The 13,791-nt window shown below is 38.4% G+C and overlaps 1 protein-coding gene across 1 annotated transcript in view; it reads right to left on the reverse strand.

The window, feature by feature from the left end:
* Nucleotides 1-13,791, reverse strand: part of IRAG2 (inositol 1,4,5-triphosphate receptor associated 2) — a 91,304-nt gene that overhangs the window by 56,101 nt on the left and 21,412 nt on the right. Inside the window, exons 9-16 of the mRNA XM_060166719.1 lie at nt 13,569-13,646; nt 11,321-11,377; nt 9,982-10,041; nt 9,812-9,876; nt 8,528-8,627; nt 6,451-6,585; nt 5,588-5,698; nt 4,409-4,572 (exon numbers count right to left, since the gene is read on the reverse strand). Of these exons, the coding sequence (XP_060022702.1) occupies nt 4,409-4,572; nt 5,588-5,698; nt 6,451-6,585; nt 8,528-8,627; nt 9,812-9,876; nt 9,982-10,041; nt 11,321-11,377; nt 13,569-13,646 (770 nt within the window). The remainder of the gene's footprint in view (nt 1-4,408; nt 4,573-5,587; nt 5,699-6,450; nt 6,586-8,527; nt 8,628-9,811; nt 9,877-9,981; nt 10,042-11,320; nt 11,378-13,568; nt 13,647-13,791) is intronic.

The following is a 13,791-nucleotide window of genomic DNA, read 5'->3' on the forward strand; positions in this document are numbered from 1 at the left end:
TTTCTGTTCTTAGTGGAACCTAGGCATCCAGGGTATAAGGGTCCCATCATCACTCTAAGATGGGTGTGACAGAAGCCAGTCTCTTAGGAACCCCCCAGAATAGCTGGAATATTGGATGTGTGATCCAACTCTTTCCTTCCCTAGGGAGAAGGTGTGATCCGGAATTTTTTATCCACTTACTCTGCTCTGAGCTGGGGGGAGGGACTATGATGAGTGCTTGTGTCCCAATTCAAACCATTGTCTTTGTTCTCAGTGTCCCCCAGATGTCTACAGTACACCCAGTTCTGTCTTCATTCTGAGACAGGTAAGACAGAAGCTGGTATTTTGGGCAGTCCTCCGCAAAGTTGGAATGTTGGGCACAATAGTCCAACTCTTTCCCTATTCAGGAAAAAGCTAGGAGCTGGGGGGTTCCTTCTGATCATATAACACTGTGCCAGGAGCAGGAATTATGGTGCAAGGGTATCTAGAATTTTCCTACCATCTTTGATGTGGTTGGTTACCCATCATGGTTACCTAAGGTGAAGGAGCCTCTTAAGTATTAGTTTCTGGGTTTCTCACAAAAGGAATTTGCTCATGTATTACTGTTGAGTCAGTGTACCCATTGGGAGAAGGAGGGTCCAGTGCTTCATATTCCACCTTCTTGCTGACATCACCTCCTCTGTTTTTTAAGACATCAATTTTATCTACTTTTATCTTTTCCGGGAATTGTCTAAGCTATCAGGAGTGTCCATTATCTTTCAAGGGGAAGCCAAAGGACTGTAAGGCCCAACAGAAACCCGTATTTAATGATACTAAAGCTTTTAATCACTTATATGTATTTGTACCTATAAGACAATAACATTTATTTACGTTATGAAGCACAGCAGCCTTAGAAAAAGCTTTAAAAAATTAGATAGTACCATTCATTAAAGATATTCAACAAATGTTGAAACTTCAAAGATTTTTCTTCTATAGAGATTTTCATTATCATGTTGAGAGGCATAGTAGCTTTAGCTTTGGGTGTGCGTGTGTGTTTAAATTCAACAACTCTCCTTGCTAACATGTCCTAATGCTAAATCTTGATTTTTTTACTCCTGCCACATCTGAGTCTCCCCCAGACTTTGCCATCTAGCACCCCATTTACCTAGTTTTCAGACCAAAACCACCTAAGTCAAGGATGATTCTCTTTCTTGCATTCCCACATCTAATTCACTAGTAAGTCAGATCTGATCCATCCTCAAAATATAGTTTGAATCCAACCATTTCATATCACCTTCATAACTATCACCCTGGCTCACATTATACTCCTCACCTGGACTATTACAATAGCACTTATCTCAGGGGCTTTCTTGACCATGACTCAGTAATTTTTTTATATTTTAACTAAGCGCACACGCACACACACACACACACACACACACACACACCTAGCTGAAACAAAAATTTTATGATATATTACTTACACTTACTATATACAATGTATTCTGATATTTTTATATTTATTTTTTTAAGTGGGTCATAATCCAGTAAATTGATTTCAGGATCTCTAATTGGTGATCTGTTATTGAAAAATACCTCTTCTCACTCGTCTCACTGCTTTCACTCTTGCCCTCTATAGACAATTCTCTACATGGCAGCCAGAATGATTTTTCAAAACACAAGTTATATTACTTCCCTGCTTGTAATCCTCCAATTGCTTCCCATCTACTCAGAATAAAACCTAAATTCCTAAACATGAACTGCAAGGCTGTGGACCTGACCCCTGCCTATCTTTCTGACCTCATCTCCTACCACTGCCCAGCACTCATCCCATCCCTGTCATGCCGGCCTCCTGCTGCTCCACAAACATACCAAGCTCGTTACAACCCCAGGGCCTGTGTACTAGCTATTTCCTCTGCCTAGAACACTCCCCAGATCATCACATAGCTCACTCTCTCACTTCATTTATCTACTCAATTTATCATCCCTCAGACAGGCCCTTCCTAACCATTCTTTCTAAAATTAGGTCCTGGTCATTCTTGGTCTTCTTATCCTGCTTTAATTTTCTTCATATCACTTACTACTCCCTGGGATTATATTATATAATTATATGTTCATTCATTATCTGTGTCCCTTGATAGATGTTAGTTTCATGGAGGTAGAGGTTTCTGTCCTATTTTCTATAATTCCCTAGCATTTAGAGGGAAAACAAGTCTGGCAAAGAGGCGGCACTTGGATGTACAAAAGCATGTACAAATGATGACATGTTTTTCTCACCAAGCCCTCCAAAAGCCTTTTTTTTTTTTTTCTTTCACTGCCTCTCGTTGCCTCACTCAATTCTTTCCATTCCTCAGCACTGGAGTCTGTTTCTCTTGCACCAAAACGGAAGCTTTCTCCTCAGCAAACAGCTAACTCCTGAAAGTTTAATTTTAATAAATATTTCCTACTTCATCTAAACATAGAATTCCCTCTCACCACCACAAAATACTTCACTCATGTTCTTATTCACAGTTAATACCTATAGCCAAATCATTTTGTGTGTAGCCTCTATATGGCTTTGTGTCCTTAAATTATGTTTAGAAGGCAGGGGCTAAGCCATCCTTCCACTGATGAGTATTATTTTGCCCAATGCTAAGTTCCTAGAATATTATTAATAAATATTACATTCGATTTTAACAAGTAGAAGGTGGGGGATTAATAGTTGAAAGAATAGAGGTTTTGAAGTAGACCATATCTAGGCCTGATCCCAGCTCTCACTTAACCCCACCAGGGTAACCTCTCTGGAGACAAACGTGTGTCAAATTCTTAGCACTACATGCAACACAATGAGCTCTCAATAAATCGTACCTATTATTATTTAACTGGGCAGTTTGTGTGTCTAATAGGATAGTACAGAAGATTCACTTACTCCTAGATGACTCTAGTGCAGGCCTCTCTCCAAATAGTTCTTTGTTGCTAAACAGAAGAATTTCAATGCTCCCTTTTGTGGAGATGGTATCTGTGTAAGGAAGCTGCGTATCTACTTAACCCATTCCTCCTTTACCACTATGGGGAAGTCTGGGCTCCCGGTTTCTTTTTTTTTTTTTTTTTTGCGGTACGCGGGCCTCTCACTGCTGTGGCCTCTCCCATTGTGGAGCACAGGCTCCAGACGCGCAGGCTCAGCGGCCATGGTTCACGGGCCCAGCCACTCTGAGGCATGTGGGATCTTCCCGGGCCGGGGCACGAACCCGTGTCCCCTGCATCGGCAGGCGGACTCTCAACCACTGCGCCACCAGGGAAGCCCTCCCGGTTTCTTAGGGAAAGCAGAAGATCATCTTCTTGAGAGTTCCTTCTGGTATTAAACTCTCTCTGATACCTAGTTTCCTTATTTGGGGGGAATAAAATAGTTTCTTCTTGCTATTTTCTTTCAGCAATCTTGATCTCTAAGTACATTTTTTTCTTTTACTTTATTTAAATGAAAAATACACCCATATTCATTCATTCAGTCAGTCAAAAAGCATTTCTTAAGGGAATGCTAAGTAAGGCATTAGCAGCTATATAAATAGTGGTTAACAAAAGATCTAACCCCTGTCCTTGTTTAGTATGTGGTTCACACAGTGTACAAATTTCGAGAGTTTTCCCCAGAAAACATAATAAGTAAGGGGAATTCCCTGGCAGTCCAGTGGTTAGGACTCTGTGCTTTCACTGAGGGCAAGGGTTCAATCCCTGGTCAGGGAACTAAGATCCCACAAGCCGTGCAGTGCAGCCATAAATACATACACACATACATACATACACACATACACACATACATAAAACACAGGTACTTTAAAAAAAGAATTAAGGTGAGAGGAAGGATAAGATTTTAAGTCACTTTATATTTAGAGTCTTCTATTCCCTATGAAATTTGAAATTTAATTGACTAGGGCCCAATGTAATGCATTGTACCCTGAAATTGAAATTTAATTGACTAGGGCCCAATGTAATGCATTGTACCCTGAGATGGAACATAAAGCCCAATGGGATAGGAGTCAACAGTCCCAGCATCAAGTCCTTCCATTAACAGAGCTATTCATAGATTTTCCGTTAATAACTCTCAGGTCTTGATCAATTCACTTTACATCCCTTTGCCCCAGTCCTCTGTAAAATTATGAGGTTTTACTAAATAATCTCTACGGTCCCTTCTGGTTAAAAGAATTCTATAGTCTGATTCCAAACTCCTTCTCTAGGGAATAATAACTCAATATATGGATTTCCATAGATTTCAAGTTTGCGACTTGCAATTTTGAATATATAAGTCAATTTCGTACTCTTTCACAATCCAAAATTGTCAGATAAAATGTCTTCCCTGAAAAAGTGTCATCTGAAATCAAGGTATACAACTTGAAAAAAGTAAACTGAATGTCACGGCACAATTACAAACATGTTACGTATATAAAGCATGGGTTTCTTATATATAAGGGATCATCACCTGGGAAGAAATTCTTTTCTGAAATAAAAATATTCCAGCCTGAATCTCTTCAGAATCTCTATCAATTCGGCAAACTCTTTATCAAGGGATTCTTTGTGGTTTCTCAAGCTGTTCAGCATTAATATACAAAGGTTTAGCTTCTCTTCCTTGATATATTTGAATTCCTATAAGAAGAGCCACAAAACAAACTCCACTGTTCCAATGTTAAATATAAAGAAATAAGAGGCAATATAACATGCTGTGGCCATTCCCACCTCAATAGCATTCACGGTTACTGGACTCTAAAATTCTAATTGAACAGATAGCAATTCTCAGTTGCCTACAGATTGATTATCCTGTGGGGTGATCATCTCAATTTAACAAGTACATATTAGGTACCCATAGTGTGCCTAAAATTGAGCTTTGCTTTCTTTTTCTTAAGATACGTGACCATTTCATCAATAATCACAATTGCTTTAGAATATAATGGGACTAGGAAATGCAATAAAATCAGTATTTGTTGATTACCATATTCAAACACATATTAAAAACCTTTTTAAAAAGGTAAGTTTGGCAAGGGCTGAAATTAATATTCCAGAGTTTTCAGAGTTTACTTCATGCTTTAGCTTAACTCAGGGGGCTGAGAGATGTTAGGAAGTCGTCTGGCAGTCAAGAAGCAGAGATAATAAGTGATGGATAAATTAAAGAGATTTCTTTTTATATGCTTCCTTTCTAACAAAACTGGGACTAGCTACCTCAGAAGTTTCCGTTTTTGATACTCTGCTAATTTCTGGTATAATAAAACTGTCAGAGTCTCAGGAATAAGATTCTTTTGCACAATTATCATTCTATCAAAGTTAGAGAATTTTGATAGGAAAAATTCAAGCTTACACCAGCCAGTCCTCGCAAGGATTCAAATAAAATACACTTTTAATTAAATCAGCTTATTTACTCTTTGTCTCTCCAAGGCATATCCCATATCCTCACACCGTCTCTTTCATTTGTCACCCTCACACTCACACACACTTATCTTACCCATCACACTCTGTCACCCATATATGCACACTCCACACACATCGCCAGAATGAGATGGCAGACACTACAGTAAAGTCTTAGAAATGATACTGTGTATAATAAGCGTTACCTGGGCTAAGAAAGTAGAAGAAAAACCAGGAAAATCACAAACTATAGAACACTTACAGTAAGCTTGTTCTCCCACTTTTCTTTCACAGTAATTTCTGGATTAGTTGCCCTAGTTACGCACTGTAGGGAACTATCAATGAGTGTTTCAACTTCAGGAACATCTTCATGCTGAAAAAGAGTTCCACATCTTCAACCAGGAATTCAGTGAAAGCCATATGCAATTATATAAGAAGAAGTAATTTAGACAAGGTTTTGTACAGGTAATTTAGGAAGCCACCAGAGAGTTTCTTGTCATCTAAGGCCACCCAGTGGCTTTCCTTTATCCCAGGATGTTGCCATGTGTAGACGCTAACTCTCATCAGGTGCCCCATACATGCTGAATATATTGGATAGAACTGTTTTCCAGAATAAAACCTACCCATTTTCATTCTCCTCTCAAATAGAAGGAAACAAGCATTTTCATGGATTTTTTTCATTCATCAAACTAAATACTACCTAGAATATGCTAGCTACTGTGAAAGGGACTGGAAATACCAACATGAAAATGTTGTTCTCTGTCTTTTCTGACCATCTAGAGTTTCCAGTCAAAAATCTAAATGGAGAAAGAGGTACTAGCCATTAGCCAGAAGGAAACTGTTCAACAGATACTGCATCTTCAGCCCTTTGATACCAAAGATTAACCTGTAGGAAAAACAAGCTTAAGCAATCCATATCTAATGGTCAACTCGTTAGTCCTGATTGACCCAGAACTAGAAGATCCACATCAGGAAGGTTTGAGAAAAATCTTCTCATTTCATAGTAAGATAAATTTGGGTCCCAACACACAGATATGCTTGTGCTCAGCAAACAGACTGTAGGTCAGTTATCTGCAGACGTTCCTGGCCAGTGAAACAGCACAATATGCAGATGTTATACAATACCAGCTTCTGAAGCATAGCTGTGAACTCCACTCCCTTTTGTTCAAGCTCTCTCAGTAACAGCAGCATTTCTTGGTCCATCATTGTGTCCAGAGATGACAAGCTGATTAAATTGCACTGCCACTTGGTTTCATTGTTCTGAAACAATTACCAAAATGTCCACAACTCTGTCATCTTAATAAAGAACATTATTTTTATTCTATGAAAATGATGCCCATGGGTCGATGTAATTATCCCCATCAAATAGTTCTAAATAGTTTCATGAAATCCTCCTAATATCCCCCCAAAATTGTTTTCATTTTCTCTCTGAGATGGCTTTAACTTAATATTTACTCATTCTTAAGGAAAATTCATGTATCCAATAGATAACATTTACATGTAGGTGATATTTTATGGCTTTAATTTTATGAAAAGAGGGGAAGGGAAAGAAATTCACAGAAAAAAAAACTGCTGGGGGGCATGCAATAAATCCCATTGAAAACAGACTGGTTTCTTTTGTCTGTCCTCCACTCATAGAAGATACTCTCAGATGATATTTCACAAAGCAAATTTCTTATACGTCTCTCAAAGTCTCTATGTCCTGTCATATTTTAGATATATGACAACAAAGTTAACCTTCTTCTTGCTATCTGTTGGAAGAAGGTCATAGGGCTCTTATTCCAGATTCCAATTAGAAGGCAAAGACTTCCTAATCCATTAGTGGGATAAACTTCAGAGCCAAAACATTGCCAGCTGTTTAACCCCTGTTCAGAACTCCAAAGCTTTACAGGATGGCATCTTGGCACCATTATTATCTCGGAGGACGGGGGATAAAAACACATTGCCGTGGCAGATTTGCCATCACTTCATTCAGTCTGGCAGTTTGGCTTGGTATCAAAAACACAGTAAAAATGATGAGTATTTGAAACAGAATGTCAGGAAAGCACAGCCCTCAGCAGAATGTTCGAGGCTGCCTGAGACGGCCTTAGGTGAAGGCAGCATATGTTGCCCTGCATCCTTGGCAGGAGAAATTCAAACAGCATTTGCCCCAAGGACATTCTCTCCTTTCAAGGTCATATCACAGCTGTCAACAGGAGGACATTCTGGGCATATCCATCATCTACCCAACATGGAAAGACCATCAAAGTAGCGAAACAAAGCAATTTGCTAATAAAACATTTCCTAACATAACAAGCACAAAACTGGAAAGTACAAAGGAGTAAAAATATAGTAGGGAGGTGGGTCCCAACATTTCATCCACAAGAAAGCTTTCGACTGTTTCCTCCCCTAGTGTAAAGAAATGGGTCTACGAACAAACTGGAGATTTTTTTTTTCTTTTTTTTTTTTTGCGTTAGGCGGGCCTCTCACCGCTGTGGCCTCTCTTGTTGCGGAGCACAGGCTCCAGACGCACAGGCTCAGCGGCCATGGCTCACGGGCCCAGCCGCTCCGCGGCATGTGGGATCTTCCCGGACCGGGGCACGAACCCGTGTCCCCTGCATCGGCAGGTGGACTCCCAACTACTGCGCCACCAGGGTAGTTCCAAACTGGAGATTTTAAACCAATAATTCATTTTGCCATTTTAAAATTAACCCAAAACATATAAAAATGCTAATTTATGTTCAGAACATAATAATCAGTGTCATTAATTTGTGTTGGTACAATTACATCTTAAAGCAAAGAAATTTCATCTTGTTTCTGAGCATCTTTATTTTTGGTAGATACATTTACTTTGGGGGTTTGGAGAAATACTAAAAATAGTTCATGGATCTCTACCGCTATCTTTCAGACCCCAGGCTGGGGATCACTGCAGGTAGTTTGTCCTGAAAAATATAAAGAATATAAAGATTTCTAAAGTCCAGATTCACTGAACACACATTTCCACAACCCCATGCTGGAGTCTCACTATAGTTTTCAGCCATAACTTGAAAAAGATCTGTTCTTCCAGGCTAAGAGACTTTAGACTTAGGTTCTATAAACTATCAACAGATTCCCTCAAAATGTCATGAGTGCTTTGCAGCAAGCTACAGAACTTCACTTAATAGCAAGCTATCCCATGTGGTGATTATTTTTTAAAGCCTTCCATTTGATGATAATCACCTACCTCTGCAGACTGAGCAAGAAAGAGTTCACAATGTAGAGATTTTTCTCCTTCAGAGTTGACAGTCTTATGCTCTCCACTGACATTCAACTGGATTCCATTCCTTGGGGAAAGAAAAGAAAAAACATAGTCGTCTGGTTAGGTACGCCTCCAATATTATGTTTTAAGTCACCACAATAAGGTTTATTTATCACCAAACAATCAGTGAGCACCCATGTGTGCCAAGGATTGTATAAGGTACCTAAGAATACAGAGGGGAATAAGAGGTAGTCCCTGGGACTTCCCTGGTGGCACAGTGGTTAAGAATCCGCCTGCCAATGCAGGGGACATGGGTTAGAGCCCTGGTCTGGGAAGATCCCACATGCGCAGAGCAACTAAGTCCGTGTACCACAACTACTGAGCCTGCGTTATAGAGCCTGCGAGCCACAATTACTGAGCCCACGTGTCACAACTACTGAAGCCTGCGCACCTAGAGCCCGTGCTCCGCAACAAGAGAAGCCACCGCGGTGAGAAGCCCATGCACGGCAACAAAGAGTAGCCCCTGCTCACTGCAGCTAGAGAAAGCCTGCGTGCAGCAATGAAGACCCAACACAGCCATAAATAAATGAATGAATGAATGAATACATAAATAAATAGAAAGAGGTAGTCCCTGCCCTCCAGGAGCTGCACACACTAGTGACTCCAGGTGGTTGCAAACAGGTAAGCTATATTTTCTTTTTCTTAAGAATTGGAGCCAATAGTTAAAATTGTTAAAATTTTCACTAAAAATCTAGATTTCTGGCTTTTCTTTAAAAAATGGGAACATGTGGCCACACTGGGTCCATATATTCTTGATGTAACAATTATCTGGAGCTAAACAGAGTAACCCCCCATCTTTACCTGGATAATGCACTTCCCTAATGTAAGTATGTGCACTTACCCCACTGACTGCACTCATTTTTGTTACCTATGGACTCCTGGACTAGCACGTGACACAAAATCAGAAACAAACGATTATAATATAAGGTAGTGGGTGCTAGGAAAGAAGTAAGAATAACGTGCCATGCATGAACTTAGAAGGATTACTTAATCTAAAGGTATCAGAAAAGCAAGGAAGGGTAAGGCAGGGTAATGGAAAACTTGTGAAGGAATTCGTCCTCTTAGGAGAAAAGCAGAGAAAATATCACTTACAAAGGTACAGAAGAAAAGAACGTGGCACATTCAAAGAACTGCACATAGCTCGGTAGGTGAAGAATGTAGGGCGGGGGCACATGACAGAAGGCTCGTGAAGGGGTGCTCTGTACTTACACGATGAGTTCCTGTTGCAAGTGCTGTAACTCATGAGCCAGTTTGTTTTTCTCCCCTCGTAAGTTCTGGAAATCACATACAACATTAGGCCGCACGTGTTACTCTAGTGGGACATTCACATTTACGTTTAATAACCCCACCTTGCAAGTTGTGAGATAATTATGGTATACCTCTATAACGTTTTCATATTCTATGATGGTTGACTTAAGTTCTTCTATACTTAAATCCTTCTGAAAAGTAGGAGAGAGAATTAATAGCAAATAAATGTATGAGTCCACTAAATTGTATTTACTAGACTATCAATCTGAAGAATTGTAAATGCCCAAAGATGATGAGACCTTCTACTAATCTCATTATTGGAAAACTGAACTAGTCTGTGTTTGTGATTAAAACTAAGCAGAAAAGAATGGGACAGCAAGGCAGCTGTATCTGACTGGTGTTAATTACGTTCTGTCTTTGCCTGTCCAGTGGAATCATACCCTGCAAGGTAATTCTTAAGTCCAAGTCAGAATTATATTACTATGGTACATTTAAGAAAAAAAGCAGTTTTTTACCTGCAGAATGACTAATGAATTATTAAGGCATCCAATTTTATCCAGTTCAAACCATATCTCTGTTAAAACCATAGTTTCGTACTGCAAGACCAGAGGGTACAGTCAGTGTCTGACCTATAGTTCTATCCCACGACTAGCATGGTGCCTGGAGCATGAGAAGTGCATTATGAGTGCTGGGCAGGAGTGCGAAATGGTGGAAAGACCAGAGTTACAGAGGAAGTGAGCAACCACCACTACCCCCCGGCACTACATGGGGAGTGAGAACACCCACGATGAGGTGATACAGTTGGTACAATATTCAGTATCTTGGTCAATGTCCACAAGCCGTGAATGGCTCCTTTGAAACCTCATAAACTGCAGGGGAAGGAAAAGAAGTGAAATACTGCTCTTTTTTCATTCTCCTGTCTTGGAATGTGGAAGTTTATTAACTTAGTGTGTATCCTTCCTGGGTCTTTTAAAGCCACCATAACCAGCAACTTGGTAACCGGCAAACTTTGTTACCAGATAGGCTATAATCACAGGACACAAAGATAAATAGAATAATATCTATCTATCAAATCAATCAATCAAACTAGGTAGAAAATAACTGAGGATATATTCTTCTTTTTCCCTAAAATGACTGACTGCACACTCATTTGTGTTGTTATGAATTAAAATTGCATCACCACTACCTAGCCAATGACTGGCAAATTGGCACACTAGTATTTGTTGAATAAAGGGATGAACATCACCAGAATTTATAGAGGATACGTTAAAACATCCCAGATGGAGAAGTCAGTATTCTTCACTCAGAAGAATATTTTTGTTCTTACAAATAAAGAAATGTCTTGTGACAGAATATTAGAATCAGATATGTTAACAGGGGTGAAGTTACACAAATGACCATCTCCTTTCTTTATGACTTGGAGAGAGCTAGTGAGTCCCACAGGCCCTCATGTGAAGAGACAGGACCAACCTTCTGCAAACTTGCATCTTTATTAAGCAAAGTGTTCTCATATGTGTGTAACTGCATCTGAAAAGAAACACATTTAGGAAAGGCCATTGGGACATTGCTTTGGTAAAGGACAGTGCCACAAAATCATGCAACAGGGAGACATGTTTCTTTGGCACCTTTAATGTGCATGTGTTTTTCACTTTATAAAGAACATTCACATTAGCCGCACAACAACCCTTGAGGTCAGGGTCATTGCCCTTGCTCTACCAGGAAGGAAATTGAACCTCAGAACTACCCAGAAACTTGCCCAGAGTCACACCCAGTAAGTGACAGAATGGAGACTAGAATCTGAGTCACCAACTCCAGCCAAGGGCTCTTCCCACTATTTCACACTTCATATAATAAGAGGACATAGAGAGTCTTCATTTTTTTGATGAAATTAAAAATCTAGATAGGACACGAACAGAGTCCATATGGACATATAGAAAGCTCTTCCTCTTTTAAAAACATAGTTTAAAAATGTTCAAGATTTCTTTTAGCAAAGTGAATATTAAGGATATATCAGTTTATTCAAACCAAAAGCAAGCTTGTTGGTGTAGGCTTCTAAATAGAATGTAATTGATTAAAATGTATATTGATTGAATGGAAAACCTGGAAAAATAATCAGCATAGTCAGAAGTAGAATCATCTTCATCATAATCATATATATTTGATATCCCTTTATAGTTCTAAAGGTATTTCACATAATCATCTCATTTGAGTTTCCAGCAAGCTTGTGGATGAGGTAGAAACTATCGTACCCATTTAATAGATGAGAAAATTGAGATTTAGAGAAGTTAACTACTTGCTTGTGGTTACAAAGCTTTTAAGTCGAGAAGACAGGATTTGAATCCGTGTCTTCTGGTTCTTTTCACTAGTTTATGACAGTTGTGTTTTCCAAAACAGTCATTCCTAGAATAAAATCAATTTTAATATCTAAATTATAACTGCTATAATATATGTATATGGGGGTGTCTGCTAAGAAAATTGAGAATTTCTCATATAGATATGAAATTTAAGGACATCATCATTTCAAACACACACTACAACAAAAAATATTGTTCAAATAAACCATTAGAGATGAGAATAAGCATGACACAAATTCTTGAATTTAATGACAATTGTCTTCTGTTTCCTGATAATAATGTATTGCAGATAAAACAAAAATACACAAAATATAGACTTTCTAGATGTAATATAGATAAAAATCATTTTTGTAAGATATCATTCCTTAAGGCAATAGAATTGAATTAGAAAATCAAGATAGATTTTTTCCCCCATCTCTCCTCATTTTCTGCATTAAGAAGGTACAATAGCTGAAATCTTCCCTAACTCAGGGATTTGCAAAATCAGATACTGTTAAATTAGAAATTGTCACTATAATAACAAGTATAAATAATAATAAGGGGTGGCAAGGATGTGGAGAAATTTGAACCCTCATACACAGCTGGTGGAAATGTAAAATAGCGCAGTCATTTTGGGAAAAGTCTGGCAGTTCCTCAAAACGTTAAACATAGAGTTATCATATGATACAGTAATTCCACTCCTAGGTATATACTCAAGAGAAATTAAAATATATGTCCACACAAAAACTTGTGCATAACTATTCATAGCAGCATTACTCATAATAGTAAAAAAGTAGGAACAGCCCAAATGTCCAGCAACTGAAGAATGGATAAACAAAATGTGCTATTTCCATACAGTGGAATATTATTCAGCCATAAAAGGAAATGAAGTCATGATATATGCTCCTCCATGAGTGAACTTTGAAAACATTATGTTCAGTGAAAGAAGCCAATCACAAAAGACCATCTAATGTATACGACTCCATTTATATGAAATGTCCAGAATCGGTAAATCCATGGAGATAGAAAGCAGACTAGTGGTTGTCTGGGGTTGGGGAGGAATGGCAAGTGACGGCTAAAGGGATTTCTTTTTGGATGATAAAAGTATTTTAAAATTGGTTTTGGTGATGGTTGCATAATTCTGAATATACTAAAAACCACTGACTCATATACTTTAAGTGGGTGAATTTAATGGCATGTGTATTATATATCAGTAAAGCTGCTACATTGAGAAACTGCGTTTTATATAACTCAGATATCTAGAGCAGTACAAATTTCAAAATTGATAACGAAAGGTTATTGTGTCAATGAGTCATAGACACCTTCAAAAAGTAATATTAGTTTGATGAAAGAAAATATTTTACCAGTATTTGAGAAGTGCTTACTTGATGGTGTTTCTCAGTTTTAGACAATTCCTCAATCTTCTTTTCCAATTTATATATATCCATAATGTTCTTAGCATTCTAATGTAAAATAAGATAGTATTCTTAGATTCAGACCAAAAAAATAAAAGGAAATCACAAAATGTTTTTTAGGAAGTAGTATTTTCATCATTGACACTGTAATCCATTTTAAATTAAGGGACAAAACTTTAGACTTTGTCCAAAA

Source organism: Lagenorhynchus albirostris, chromosome 11 (assembly GCF_949774975.1).
Source record: "Lagenorhynchus albirostris chromosome 11, mLagAlb1.1, whole genome shotgun sequence".
In the NCBI taxonomy this organism is placed as follows: domain Eukaryota; kingdom Metazoa; phylum Chordata; class Mammalia; order Artiodactyla; family Delphinidae; genus Lagenorhynchus; species Lagenorhynchus albirostris.